Source organism: Notolepis coatsorum (assembly GCF_963971535.1).
Source record: "Notolepis coatsorum genome assembly, chromosome: 20".
NCBI classification, from domain to species: domain Eukaryota; kingdom Metazoa; phylum Chordata; class Actinopteri; order Aulopiformes; family Paralepididae; genus Notolepis; species Notolepis coatsorum.
Window position 1 is genome coordinate 19,532,226 of NC_140184.1, and position 16,251 is coordinate 19,548,476.

The 16,251-nt window shown below is 45.8% G+C and overlaps 1 protein-coding gene across 1 annotated transcript in view; it reads left to right on the forward strand.

The window, feature by feature from the left end:
* Positions 1-616: 616 nt before the first annotated feature.
* Positions 617-16,251, forward strand: part of LOC311246820 (myocyte-specific enhancer factor 2A-like) — a gene marked incomplete at its 5' end in the record, with an annotated part of 71,120 nt that continues 55,485 nt past the window's right edge. Inside the window, one exon of the mRNA XM_084337066.1 lies at positions 617-706. Coding sequence (XP_084193192.1) covers positions 617-706 — 90 coding nt within the window. The remainder of the gene's footprint in view (positions 707-16,251) is intronic.

Sequence of the window (16,251 nt, forward strand, 5' to 3'; positions counted from 1 at the left end):
CTCTGGGTCTAATGGTACCATTGTGTCTAACTACAGTATGAATACACAGAAAGGCTACACATACAGTACAGTAGAAACAAACAGAAAGGCTATAAACAGTTTGCTGAGACAGTATGGAAGTTAACCTCAACATTGTCTCTGTGTCATATTTTCTGTAGTTTGACAGTATTTTCAGTCATGGTGCCGGCCTTTGTATGAATAACCTCTGATACAGCCATGGTAAAGGTAATGGGTCACCATGGTACCACGTTTGCACCTAAATAATACCAATGGTAAACCTCATCGTCATCATTACTGTCACAAAGGATTACGAAGATACAATGATTTGTAAGGGAATATACTGTATCATTGTTTCTCAGCTTGGCTTGTCAACACCGGTCTGCAGTGGTTGAAAAAGTACACAAATTGTTTACCTTAGTACAAGGTGTTTAGTCACCAGACACAATCACAACTGTTTTTCTCTGGCCCCTTCTCTCTTTCTCTCTCTCTTTCCCTCCCTCTCTCTTTCTCTCTCTCCCCCCTCTCTATTTCTCTCTCACCACGTACGTATGTGACGTGTTCACCTTCCTTATCAAAAACCTTATTGTGCTCATGAATATTTGAGAGCATAGTGGCGATGGAGAGAAGGGAGCTGAGGGGAGGAGAGGAAGGAGGTAGAGTTACACAGACGTACACTGAGAGGGCCTGGATCTGGCCACAGACAGAGGTCAGAGGAGACTATGTGCAATGTCATCCATGGAGGGAGGCTGAGACCTGTAGCTCCACATTAAATCAGAGCTAATGATGCTAGCATCTCTACTAGGGGTGGGAATCGTATCGTATCGATTCCCCCCCCGCCACCCCTAATCTCTACCCTGTCCTGCTGCTGTTGTTACCCCTATACAATACAGGACTGGTAGCACTGTATTGTTTTGTGAAATGAAATTAACATTTTGTCAAACCAATACAACTGATAATACTGTGTATGATGATAATAGTATACAGACATAAGGCCGGCTGTCACAAAACAGTCACATCTAGAGACCTCAGAAGAAGCTTCTATCCCCAGGCCATCAGGCTGCTAAACGAACAATAAACACTATGCAACAACCATCAAATGCACACAGCACACACACCCACACGCACACACTCACTTAAACAAACAACTGCAGCACCCACTCTCCACACTTTAGATCACACAAACACACTTTATATTTATTGATAAAGGATTTGCACTACAACTCGTACACCTACTGTAAATTGTACCTAAATTGCACCTCATCCCATTTCTGCCTTGCACTATATAGTATTGTATATTAGTACACTGCATAGTATTGTATATTATATGGTAACTCAGTTATGTCTATTCTGCATCGAACATTGTACATATGTCTATACTGAACACTGTGACCTCGTTTTTTTACTTCTAATTTACATGCTACATTTACATTACAGATACCGAGATGTCACTCCATGTTACCTGTTACCTGTTTACTGCACAATGTTGTTTTTTTCATTTTTGATTCTATTATATGTTGTACCACTGTATTGCACATCGTTGCGGGCAAGACCACCCGCATTTCATTGTATACCTGTATGCCGTGACAATTAAAACTCTTGACTTGACTTGACTTGACTTGACTTGCTATACTATGTTATTTTATTTCATACTTATCTTGTCTTGCACAGTCTCTGGAGCGTAACAGTAAGAAGCATTTTGTATAAAAGTATTCTGTACTTCTGTATGACAACTATTAAAGAAACTTGAACTTGAAACTCAAAACCTACTCTAGCGAGGCCTTTAACCTTGAACTGGAGAGTCTGGACTGGTCAGATGAGCTCAATGGTACACTGGTAGAAGAAACATGGCTTGGTTTCAAAACCAAATTTTCAACAACACTAAACGACATGGCCCCCCTAAGAATCACCAGGGTAAAAGAATCGCGCTGAGCCGTGGATGCACTCCGAAATATTGGCCGCTATGAAAACCAGAGACAAAAAATGCTCTGAGTTTCGTAAAAGTCTGTCAAAGCTTACAAAAAGCACGAGCAATGAACTCCAAGCCCACGTGACTGAACTCAAACTGGAAAGAAACAGACTAAGAAACGACGTAAACTCCATGATCAAAACTGCAAAAAAGAACTTCATCAATGCAAAACTGAGGAAAACAAAAACAAACCACGTGAACTTTGGAAATTACTCAACAATCAACTAGGCTGCAGTAAAAAACGTAAAACCAGATTCTCAAACATAAACATAAAGACGGACAACACACTCATCACAGACAAGCTAGATGTAGCCAATTACTTAAACATTTTCTTCACAAACATAGCCACAACACTGGTAAACAAACTACCCTCCCACTCAGGGAATTATGGGGTAGAACACATAGTAGCTTACTACAAAAACCTAGGGGTCCGCAAAGACGACTTCAAGCTGGAAATGGTAACAACAGATGAGGTACTCAAAAAACTGAGCACCCTCCAACCTAACAAGGCCACTGGCCATGACAACATCCCCTCCAAATTCCTCAGAGACTCAGCAGCCGCCATCACCCCAGTCATCACACACATAATAAACCTCTCCATAAAACAGGGACACGTCCCCAAGGACTTCAAAATTGCGAGAGTGACCCCTCTGCACAAAAAGGGCAGTAAATTAGACCCAGGCAACTACCGCCCTGTTTCTATTCTTACCTCCATCTCGAAAGTCATGGAAAAAATAGTCTACAAACAGGTTGAAAAGTACCTAGCGGGAAAAAAATCTAATCTACGAATTCCAATCTGGCTTCAGAACATCCCACTCCACTGACACATGCCTTCTCTATTTGAACGACCACATCAAACAAGAGGTAAATACTGCGGCATGGTCATGCTGGACCTACAAAAAGCCTTCGACACTGTCAATCACTCCATTCTGATTGACAAGCTAAAAACAATGGGTTTTGATAGTCTATCAGTGAGCTGGATGCAATCCTACCTGGAGGGGAGAGAACAGATGGTGGCGGTAAATGGTACCCTATCTCCCCTCCTCACAGTGAGCTGTGGTGTTCCACAAGGAAGCATACTAGGACCGCTACTGTTCCTAATTTATGCAAATGACATGTCGTCAGCTTGTGACTGCAACTTGTTCTTGTTCGCAGACGACTCAGCCCTGCTGGTCTCTGACAAGAAAAAGTTACAGGTTGAAAAAACCCTCAGCTCGGAACTAGGCAAAATCTGCATATGGCTCGCTGATAACAAACTATCATTACACATGGGCAAAACAGAGTCCATTCTCTTCGGTTCAAATAACAAACTCAGTAAGACCGACGGCTTCTCAGTTACAGTGGGTGACAATATTGTCACAAGGAAAGATGAAATTACCTACCTGGGTTCCATCCTAGAGGCTAATCTTTCCTGTGACAAAATGGCATCCAATGTAATAAAAAGAGTCAACCAATGAACTCGATTCTTGTACCGGATCTCCTCTCTGGTAAACAAGAATACCCTGAAGACTCTGGCAGGAGCACTCATACAAGGGTACTACGACTATGCTTGCACCTCATGGTACCAAAGCACCTCAAAGGCGCTAAAAACAAAATTATAAACATCTCAAAACAAACTGGTCAGACTACTGCTTGACCTTACTCCTAGAACCCACCTCACCCCTGCCCACTTTGACAACCTACTGTAGGATGGTTTAGAGTAGACGACAGAGTACAGCAACTTGCAATGGGCCTGGTCTACAAGATACACTACACGACCAAGGTACCCATGTACATGTCAAAATACTTCCCAAAGGTCAGTGAATACCACGATCACAACACCAGAGGGAGCTCCACAAATCATGTTAAACCCAGATTCGGCTCAAACAAGGGACTAAACACGTTTCGCAATTATGCCACATCAATGTGGAACGCCCTACCCAAAGCTGTAAAGGAATGTGAATCACTACCCACTTTCAAAAACACTCTCAAAGAACACCTACGGGAGACTGCAATTCGAAACTGGCCCATGTAAATGTCCTAACCCAACCCCCTCCAATGTACAGTAAATTACCAAGTATGGTTTTGTCAATATTCCAATGTACAGTTTTGCTTGTACATTTGTACAGTGTTCCCCCCCCACCCCTCCTACCCAACCCCCCCACCCCCCCACCCCACCCACGAACCACCTCCAATGTACAGTCCCCCCACACCCACCCCACCTACCCAACCTCCCCCAATGTACAGTTTTTACGTCAAATGTATATACTCTTTTCTGGACTCTTTTTGTATCACAAACAGTACTGTATTTGCAAATCTGGTATGTAATAAATGTCTAGATGTAGCAGTACTGTCTATCTGTATGTCATGTATGTCCTGATGAATTGAAAATGGGGGACCCTGATGTAAACAAGACGAAAGTCTTTCTCTGGTCTGCATCCCCTTAACAATTGTGTGTATTGAGCCGTACTGTATTGTACCCATTCTGCAATCTGTTAATAAAGTTTTCAATCAATCAATCAATCAAAACCAGAGTAGTTATTAGTTTAATTTAAAAGAATGATAATTGTCTCCCCCTTCTCTCCATGTAAAAGAACATGACTTTATTATTTTAATGAAGTGATACTTTTTTGTATGGAGGCAGCTTGTTTAGTAGTCTGCCAGCAGTCAGTACCTCTTCTTGGAGTGTGTTTTTTTATTCTAAATTAATTTCCTTTGACAGCTAAAACTTCACTGGGAAATGTGTTCTGTACTGAAACACTTCTTGTTTCTCACACTCACTTATTTGCCTTTATTGCCCTTCTCTCCACCCTGCTCAGCAATAAACTCCCAACCAAATCAAAAGTCGTTTCAGGCAGACTGTAAAAAAAATCCAAATAAAATAAAATCGAATGGGTCCAATCAATTGTGTTTATAAGCCTGAAGTGAGCACAGCTTAGTTTGCTCGGAGCAGCAGAGAGCTATCTTGAGGGAGAGGATTGTAATGCCTGTGGTTATTTAGTCATTATGTACATCTGTCAGACTTTTAGTTATCTCGTAATGACAATCACAAACCACCCAGACAGACCCAGACACTTGGTGGGCGAACAGAGACAATGATATCATTGGACTGGGTATCGTTGGATTTGACCATCTTCAATACCGGTGCCAGTGCCGATACCTGAGATTCACTACTACAATTATCTAAATGACACAAAGAGTCGACGCCCCCCAGATTCCACACAGCAAGTTGGGTGAGAATCTGGTGAACAGGCTGGGGGGAGTAGGGGAAAAGTATTTCTTTAAATGAAAAAAAAATGGAGGGAAATACAATATGGGTCATAGGTCCTTATGATAAATATATTGTCTACGGATTTCTTGACCTGGCATTCCCTGCAACAAAGAGAACATCTCCCTCCAGTCAATGGTCTCTAAGTCTAACTACACACCCTCAAGACCCCTACGCTCTGCACCCAGTCCTCTTCAGGCTCTCTCTCTCTCTCTCTCTCTCTCTCTCTCTCTCTCTCTCTCTCTCTCTCTCTCTCTCTCTCTCTCTCTCTCTCTCTCTCTCTCTCCCTCTCTCTCCCTCTGTATCTTTTATTTCCTCCCTGCCGGCCTTTATCTTTGAGGTGGAGGGAGATATGAATGCTTTACATCCTGACATAACTTCCGATGGTCTCTCTCTCACACTCTCTCACTCTCTCAATCGCTCTCTCTCATTCTCTCTCTCTCTCTCTCTCTCTCTCTCTCTCTCTCTCTCTCTCTCTCTCTCTCTCTCTCTCTCTCACTCTCACACACAGTTTCTCTCTCTCTTTATCCCTCTCTCTCTCACACACATTTGTTCTCTCTCTCTCTCTCACACACACTTTCTCTCTATCTCCTTCTCTCTCTCTCTTTCTCCCTCTCTATCTCTTCCTCTCTCTCTCTCTCTCTCTCTCTCTCTCTCTCTCTCTCTCTCTCTCTCTCTCTCTCTCTCTCTAGCAAGCTGTTTATACTGTTTTCCTCGATGAATGTAAGCATGTTGTGGTTACAGTAACCTGTGCCTAAAGGTAGAATATCTAATGTCATCAAACAGCGACCTCTAAGCAAAAGAGACACTCTTATATAAATTAGATGCTGCCTTATATAAGAGACTATTGTATCAATGTACCAATGCAAATCAGTTAATCTCTACGCCCTACAGTATATTGCACCATCAGATTATTTTGTAGGATCTTTTCTGGGGCCTCTGACTAACTAGGAACTCATGTACCCATGGCTAATGCTCCAACAGCCATATCTCTCATATGAGGTCAGCTACTGTAGTTGGTAGTTCCCACTAGGGTCACGGCAGTGAGTGACCTTCAAGTGTGGACTATCCAGGTCCTTGTAAGGCTGTGGGGCTGGACGCTGGGCGAATAGGGACAGCCTGCCGGCCACTGGGACACTGAGGAGATGACAGGTGCTGGACAGAGAGGGACACCTGTTTGGCCATTTGCTCATAGGCTCTGCTAACCGGAGGCTGTGGGCACAGGCTGTAATGTTGGCTGGACACGGTGACCCAAGCCTGGCATCCAAGGTCTACAGTATGTATTACACTGATGATAGCGACGGTTTCAAAGAGACGGGGGATGAATGGAGGACAACTTTGCTTACCTTGCCAGAAATCTTGTGTAGCAAAGTAAAGTAGTTAACGCTTAACCTTTTAGGGGACACAGAGACTTACTAAGTACTTAATCATTACTAGTGTGTCTCCCATGAAGTAAAATAGTACCAAAACAGTGCAATATGTGTGATATAATAAAGCTTTTAGTAGTATTGTAATGTATATGTTAATTATTATACATCCTATTGCCAGTTATGTTTTAGTCTGTTATACATATTTATTAGAATCATTGCTAGTGTCAAAATCTAGTATTACCCCTCCCCCACTACACCATTCTACTAGTACGACTCTGGTCTCATGAGATACACACCGGCTATGTGGGATAGTATCTGGGCAGTATGGTTAAGGTACCAGGGCTCAGATAGTATCTGGGCAGTATGGTTAAGGTACCAGGGCCCTCATTTATCAACCTGACGTACGCACAGATATGTGCTTAAGCCGTGCGTACGACCATTTCTAAGCAAAGTGTGGGATTTATCTATTTGAACTTGTGCTTGACTTTGTGCTTATGTGTACGCACAGCTCTGAGCATGCTTAGCTGACGCCCAGTGGTAGAATATCGTTACTACGGCATAAGCGCTCCTCAGTTCATGCATTAGTTTCAACGCGGAAATAAGCTTCCGTGCATTACTTCCAACACTGGCGTGTTCAACTTCTGTATGCCCCGTAATTCATTATAGTTCATTGTAAAATAGCGACAGTAGTGTAATTATAACGGGCTCATGCGGGAACAAGAGGTTGGCTTGCTTGTTTGGCACGGGGGGCAGAAGCAGAACACCCACCTCCAAACGCGATTAAATATTGTTTCAAATAAAAAGCGACATACTATTATTTTGTGTCATGTTTCCAAATAAGATTGGCCACAACGGAATGCTTTCTACTTCAATTTGTTGATTAGAATAGATTACCTCGCTCCGTTGAAACTTCACTGAGCTCAGCACACAGACATGATAATAATAATAACAACAACAATAATAATAATAATAATAATAATAATAATAATAATAATAATAATAATAATAATAATAATAATAATAATAATAATAATAATAATAATAATAATAATAATAGCTTCATTTTACATAGCGCCTTTCAAGAGACCCATGCAATAAATGTGTCTTATGAATGAAAAGCATACATGCTCTGGACACAGAGCATATATCGTGTGGGTGATATTACAGAATTTCACTTATTTAGTTTTACAATGTCAAAGCCTAAATCAAAACGTTCCCGTATTTCTGCAATCTATGCGCAAAATAATAACGAGTTGAGTTCTAACAAAGAACGTATTACATGCTGGTAGGCTGATAGAGTAAACTATGATATGAATATGAATATGATATGATCATATAAATACTGGTCCGTCCGCGAGGATATCGAGGACTCGGATAGCCATTAAGCCATTTGAGAATATAGGCGGCCTATAGCCTATACATATTATTTAATGTTTTCATAAGCGTAAAGATACAACAGCTAGATTAATGATCAAGTTAGTTTACTGTATGCAGGCTTCGCAGGGCTGTGTGTTATATATGCGCAAGTTACTGTTGCATAATGTAGGCTGGCTGCTATTATATGTAATTCATAGGCTACCTAATACCAACAACAAAATAGATTGTATCATATGCCTCTACACACATTATATTATACACATCATATTATATCTTGGTTCGGCAGCGCCTCTGAACAATCTCTCAGAGTTTGCTCCATCAATAAACGCGCATTTTGGCTGATAATGTGCCGGTGGCCGGAGTCTCATTCAGGCCTAATTGTATTTAATTCAATTGTAATGTTATTACTGGGGTATCTAAAACATCACAATGTAGATCAGGGTTATCCACTGAAGCCATAATGACTCTGATCAGAACCACGGGCTCATGACGAGCGCACACAATAGGCATTGTAGAGCGCAGAGTTGGCGTGCTGAAATTGATTTAATTTCAGTCATTACAGTGCTTAATGTCGGGTCATCTCTTGTCATTTATTTCTGTCAATGTGCTGGTTCTGTAGCAGGACTGGGTCAGTCAACATCCTTGGCTCCCGGCGCACCGAAGATTATACGTTCAATTTGTTGGTTGGACCTCGGGGATCAATCTCGCTCCAGTGAAGTCTCTCAGAGTTCGCTCGGGTTAGTCCACTTTTCCACATTTCATGGGGGTGTTCCATTACCGTATATGGTTAATCGGGGCGGTTCTGGTATGCAAATACGTAAAACAGTGCACAAGCTCAAACGTAGGATCAAAGTCATATTTATCAAGACAGGTGTGCGTAGGACCTGTGTACGCACGTGTGATAAGTCCCGTTTTTTTTGTGCGTGCACACATTCTAAATTCTGTGCTTAAGTATGGAAATAGAACATTTTCTACGTCACGTTGATGAATGAGGGCCCAGGGCTCAGATAGTATCTGGGCAGTATGGTTAAGGTACCAGGGCTCAGATAGTATCTGGGCAGTATGGTTAAGGTACCAGGGCTCAGATAGTATCTGGGCAGTATGGTTAAGGTACCAGGGCTCAGTATGGTTAAGGTATCAGGCTCAGATGGAATGCCAGGTTGGCCGAGCTGTCACAAGGCAGCAGCTGCTGTCAGTACAGAGAGCCTGCCACCCTGGTCCTGGCGCGCTGTGCTAGTGGAAGGCGGCACCGTAGGAGAGGCTGTGCTGGGCGTGGACCATAGCTCGTGTCGGTGTGGGTGCAAGACATTTGAATGCCAACGTAGAAGCCGTGTTTGTAAAACCTTACAGCCAGTAACTGGTTAATATAGGATAGGGTTGAGAAATTGAAAGTAGCCCTTAATCTTTTCACCACCACACTACAAAGGGTTAACGTTAGCTTATGACTATAACCAAGTTCTGTTAGTATAGCGACGCTCGGCGTCACTCTCTGCACTGTCCTCGCACACGTGCACACGCACTGAATAAAGACCACAATGTACCTTTAATCCCAATATTTGTCTGACCACACCCCTATCAGCTTACCCATATAAGCAGGGGTGGGGCCACCCACTCGCCTCCTTCCCAAGCTTTCACCACAAGGCGAGATCAAGGGCTGCAGCGGCGTCGGACGCCGAGCGTCGCTATACTAACAGAACTTGGTTATAGTCATAACCTAACGTTCTGTATCGTATTAGCTCTCGCTCGGCGTCACTCTCTGCACAAGGGAGGCCGAGCGAGAGCCATCGGCCGACAAATACACCCAGCTGAAAGCCCCCCACAACCATCAGAACAGGGAGGGCCGAGCCCCCCCGACCCACCCTAATGGAGGGCACCCCCCCTATTGGGGGCTTCACGGGAGGGCGACGGACCCGACCGTGCGAAGAGGCACTCAAGCAACTCAACGCACAGGGTGAGCAGACCGTGGCTTGACCCCACGACTACACACACGCACAACCCGCATGCCACCCGGGAACGAACGGAGGAAACAACCTTGTTACTGCCCCCAGAATCACGGGGTCAAGGGCAAACCCAACCCTGTGGCAAGGCCGTAGCAGCGGAGCGCGAAGGAAGACCCAGACCCACCAAAGGGACTGGACCCCCTGGAACGGGGGCCCGGAGAAGTCCATGATGCCAGCATCAAGACCCCACCAGGTGGGCACTTAGTGACCCCGCCCCCCACATCGCCAGCGTATTCGGACAAAGGCCCCTCAGCCGAGCGGGCCCTGTCCCCCCAATAGTACACCGCCTGGCACACTGACCCTGCAGAACAGGCAGTCAGCATGGCCGTAAGCACACAAAAAAGGTTAACCAACGGAAGCAGGCAGCGCACCGGGGAAAAACCAGGCAACAGGCTGTTAACCCTAGCCTGGAGACTGCGGACGAGACAGGCGCCAGAGGGGACAGCTGAACAGAGCCGGTGAACCCGGGAGTTGACACTGCTCCAACACACCAGGGAATCAACCACCTTGGTGTTACCCAATGTGGCGGTTGTTCCTATAACCCCTCAAGAAAAAACTCCAAAACACACCTGCGAGTATACACCGGCTATACCGCAGTACAAGTGTTTCAGTTTTCAAAAAGGGTTAACCCAGGCCTACGGGTCGACGAAACATTACTTCGGACCGGGCCTGGCGATACGGGAAGCACAGGGTCACCAGAGGAGGTCAAAGACCACCCCAACAGGCCCCTCTTCGCCATGCGTGAGAGAAGAGCGAAAAATAATGGAGAACCAGCCCCAAGCACACCGTACTAGGTATTCCCAGGCGGTCTCCCAACCAAGTACTAACCAGGACCAACCTGTGTAGCGGCCAAGATCCGACGAGATCAAGCGTGTACAGGTTGGCATGGCCGTAAGCCATTACGACAGTGCTGAGTAAAAAATTTACCCAACCAGGGTCTCCATAGCGCTTAACCCTGTGACACCCGGACCGACCTGGCATTTTTCCCCCTGAAAAAAGCCCAAGTCCCTCAGGGTACCAGAACAGCAGATCTGCATCCCCGGCGGACAACGGGTTCAACTGATCCGGACCAGCGTGACCAGAACCAGCCCCGTGCCCTAACCACGCCGACATGCCTACTCCAGGAGAAAGGGCAGATATGCGTGTTGATCTTAACATGAAAAAAAGGCGCCACCCAGACGTTCGGGCGAACCGCGCCCGGTGGCCCACCCCCAGGGCGTGAGACCCCTCTACATATGTTCAGATCCATTCCGTCATCATCCCCCAGACATGAACGAGAATCCGTCGATAACCAACCCAGGTCGTGGGATGTGGTCGTCGGAAGAGGAAAAACCTCCATCCCAGTTGCTTTATAAAAACGCCATTTTAACCTCAAGCAACCAAGGCGTGCCAGTCAGTCGCCTGTTTACAGCGAGCTAGCACTATACGTGCATCGGGACACACCCACATCAATGAACAGGCTATTTAGACCTGTCATTGAATCCCCAAGGCGCCCAGGGGAACGACAAGAGGGGTGTGACACTTCCTAACATCACATGGACCTGAACAGCACACGGAAGTCCTACCAACAGAGACGCGCACGGTGACACTCAATAATCGAATTGAATCGAATACATACACAATAGAATAGGACACCTTCTAGAGGGTCCACTCACCTTGACAATCTGAGGAGGAGGCTCTGTACTCTGAAGGAGGCTCCCTCACATGGAAGGAGGAGTCCGAACTCACAGAAGGCCCGAATAGGCGCTTGGTGAGGAGGAGCCCTGACCACCCCCCGAAAACAGATCCATCACATGGACCTGAACAGCACACGGAAGTCCTACCAACAGAGACGCGCACGGTGACGTACTCTATGGCGGGGGAATTTCTGCGGTGCACACGCCCAATATTCCAGGCCGTGGGACCAGGAAACTCCCTGCTATCTGATTTTTACTAAGGAAAAAACACAGAATAGAGAGGGCTCTCTAAGAGCCCCGGTCCAAATTTACACATGTGCTTCTGTGGCCAGTCCAACCCAGTTGTAGGTCACATGACACACACAACCCATCATCACCTACAAAAAATGGCAAAAACACTCTACAGAGGAACGCCGTTTTTCATAATGAGAGAATACATAATTCTCGATTAGTATCGGCCACAGGCCTTGCTAAGCACACACGAAAGCGACCAACAATCTTTTCTCTTAGGAAAATAAAGGTTCTCCAGCAGATTTAGCACAACCTCAGCAATCAAGCTAAGGGTTACATCGTATCCCTACCACACATTGACACAATGTAGTGCAACAACATGTCCACTCTGATAGGAGGATGAAGAAGTCCCCAGGGAACCGGGGGGAAAAAACACAATCCTCCTACTTTACCCTTAATACGGCCAGTTAAAACAGGAAAACCTGTTAATATGTGAACACACTGTTTATTGTCATTACAGGCTGAGAAAAGAACCATTCTTTACTCATTTGTCACTAAGCATAGCTTCATAGGTTAGGTAACCCCCTTAGTTGTGAGTACACGGTACATATAAACACACATGATGTTTCTCACACAACAACCAGATCATTTTCACATCTGTAACAACAACCCGATTTGCACGGAGAAGCTAATTACCAGTGACAAGACAATTCACACATAACTCGCGTCGTATCCTAAATGTATTGCAGCAACACACGTTTTTGGAAAACATCGTTATTTACAAAACATTTAGAAGGTAAAGCCAGAAGACGTGTATAAGGTCTGGCCAAACCTTGCCTACCCCGGAGCGTAGATCAACGAAGTGCAGTCTCAAGGCCCCGTAGTAAACACAGCCGTCCTGTGTTGCCGACCCGGCCAGCGGCGCCGCTCCAACCCGTCGCTACGGTCCCCTTTGTTGACGCAATCCTTGCCGTCCTGGCTCAGGGCAGGGTCGACGAACATCCCCTGTCAAAGATGACGTCGTAGTCAAGAGTGTAAAACATGTTATAATCAAAGCACGTTCAACAGAGTAGCATTAAGCTAACGGCCGCCCTAACCGTCGGACGCTACCGCCCCCGCCCGCGAGACGCCGACCGAACGGCGCGCGCGACCAGAGAGTAGCTTCGAATCCCCCCCGCCTCTCCCCGTGAGGGAGAGGAGAGTCGGGAACCGCGGCGGCGCGCGAGGTGCCGGAGCCACCCCGCGCTGGACCTAGGCCGATAGCAGCAAGCTAACGTTCCCCAGCCTAACCTAGTAGGCCACCTAGTGATCACAGCAGGCTAGCGCCGCAGCTAACAGCTGACTGGCTAACAGTAGGCCACCACTAGCACGTAAGCTAAGCAGCTATCACCTGAACGTGTACACAATGATATAACACTCACCCAGACAGGCCGCCGTTCTGAAACCCTCCTCACTTTTTAAGAGAAAAGAGAAACAAGATGTTAACACAGTTTTACAACGGTGATTTTACCACACCCGACGGAGCCAGCACAATACCCAACTGGCCTGTGTAGCTGACTTTGAACACAGATCTTCCGCTATCGAACATCTATGCCCATATCTCCTCGTGAGGGAATACTCTCATTTGGATATGAAAGAAGGGGCCTACACGGTGACAGAGAGATATCCACTCGTCCAGAAAACACAGGGATCACCAGTGTTAATGGTCGTGGCCCACTAGTTAAAACTATAATGGGCTTCAGACCAAGGTCTTCTGTCGCCTAAGAGGCTGAACAAAGGACCCTAGCCTGGGGCCGGTTTTCATAAACATTGTCAATTAGCCCCCATAGCACTAACAGACAAGTGGAGCCTGCCAGCAAAACATAACTCACCAAACCCGGAACCCACCGCTTCTCACAACAGCGGCGCGTCCTACAGCCCAGCTGTGTCTTTACCGCAACCAGCACACAGCAAGGACTGCAGTTGGAAAAGCATGTAGCGGCGCAAACTCCCAATACGAAAACCGGTGGAGGATTTTTAGAATGATCATCATCTTCCAGACACTCCAGTACGAAGACAATATCGCCGTATTTTCTCGAAAATAGTGAGAGAGAAAATAAAGATATGATGTCAACGTATCCTTGTTTTCCAACTCTTCTCCTACCATCACATCACTTCAAGTGTGGGGATCTACCGAGGCACTTCCTTGTGGTGAAAGCGAGAAGGAGGCGAGTGGGTGGCCCCACCCCTGCTTATATGGGTAAGCTGATAGGGGTGTGGTCAGACAAATATTGGGATTAAAGGTACATTGTGGTCTTTATTCAGTGCGTGTGCACGTGTGCGAGGACAGTGCAGAGAGTGACGCCGAGCGAGAGCTAATACGATACAGAACCTTTCACTACCACACTACAAAGGGTTAACCTTTCACTACCACACTACAGAAGGTTAACCTTTCACTACCACACTACAGAAGGTTAACCTTTCACTACCACACTACAGAAGGTTAACCTTTCACTACCACACTACAGAAGGTTAACCTTTCACTACCACACTACAGAAGGTTAACCTTTCACTACCACTACAGAATGTTAACCTTTCACTACCACACTACAGAAGGTTAACCTTTCACTACCACACTACAGAAGATTAACCTTTCACTACCACACTACAGAAGGTTAACCTTTCACTACCACACTACAGAAGATTAACCTTTCACTACCACACTACAGAAGGTTAACCTTTCACTACCACACTACAGAAGGTTAACCTTTCACTACCACTCTACAGAAGGTTAACCTTTCACTACCACACTACAGAAGGTTAACCTTTCACTACCACACTACAGAAGGTTAACCTTTCACTACCACACTACAGAATGTTAACCTTTCACTACCACACTACAGAAGGTTAACCTTTCACTACCACACTACAGAAGGTTAACCTTTCACTACCACACTACAGAAGGTTAACCTTTCACTACCACTACAGAATGTTAACCTTTCACTACCACACTACAGAAGGTTAACCTTTCACTACCACACTACAGAAGATTAACCTTTCACTGCCACACTACAGAAGGTTAACCTTTCACTACCACACTACAGAAGGTTAACCTTTCACTACCACACTACAAAGGGTTAACCTTTCACTACCACACTACAGAAGGTTAACCTTTCACTACCACACTACAGAAGGTTAACCATTTCATTACCACACTACAAAGGGTTAACCCTTTCACTACCACACTACAGAAGGTTAACCCTTTCATTACCACACTACAAAGGGTTAACCCTTTCACTACCACACTACAGAAGGTTATATTTCGTATGGCATCGCTCCCGCTCTGAGCCTTACGAGATACTCTATATCGCCTGTGATACCTAATGTATCTCCCACGAACAAAAACACATGCACCCCACCTGTATGGGGCCCCGCCCCTTATGGTGGCACCACCCATATAATCATGACTCTGGTCATGACACACCCTTCCTCTATTTTCGTCCCAGCGTACTGGATGCTATGCACCATGCAAGCTAGCGGAATGAAAAGATTAAGGAAGATTAATAATGTTGAGGGCTTACCGGAGGATTGTGTTTCCCTGGATTCTCCGGAGCTTGTTTCGACGACGCAGACCTATGCTGGTGGTTCCTCGGCTGACGGCGACGGACCGAGGGGCAGCGTGCAAGGTTTGGCTATCGGGTCGGCTTGTACAAAGGTGAGGTCTGTGTCAGTAGGCGTCGATGTCGGTGTTGGTCGTGCTGTGGAGTATGTTTCGGCACCAGGGCCGGGGCGGCTTGGCGATCGTTCCACTGTAGTGGGCGATGTCTTGGCGATCCTGGAACATGCTGTTGACGCTAATGCTACTGCTACTTAGGGATGGGAATCGAAAACCGGTTCCCGTTGGGAACCGTGTGGCTCCTGTGACTTTCGATTCCCTTAACGCTGCCAGGTTTTTCCTACAGTTGCGCGCGTTAGCATGTAGCCATGGCAGACTCTATTTGATTCCTTAAGGGCTCGAAATTGCCTGGCTTTTGGTCATATGCTCCCGAAATGCTCCCGCTGTTTGGCTACTTCTATGTGCAGTGAAAACTACTTGAATGCTTTCATTGATTTAGTTTAGGGTGAGCTAAAATTAGCCGCGGAGCTATCGCTAGCTAACGTGAGCTAACGCTATTTAATCAAGCTCACAAAGAGAGATAAACAGCTGACAGCGGATAGTACAGGTACAAATACAATAAAACAGCGGGTGGGGACTGTTCTGTAAACATTGTACTCTTTAGTTCACATATAATAAGAGCCGGATTGTTTATTTACTAAGTCCGTCAGACAGGAAGTACCATGGTGCAACATACAAATGTGTCCGTGTAGCAACACAAGCCAATACCTACAGGACAGGGGCCCGGGG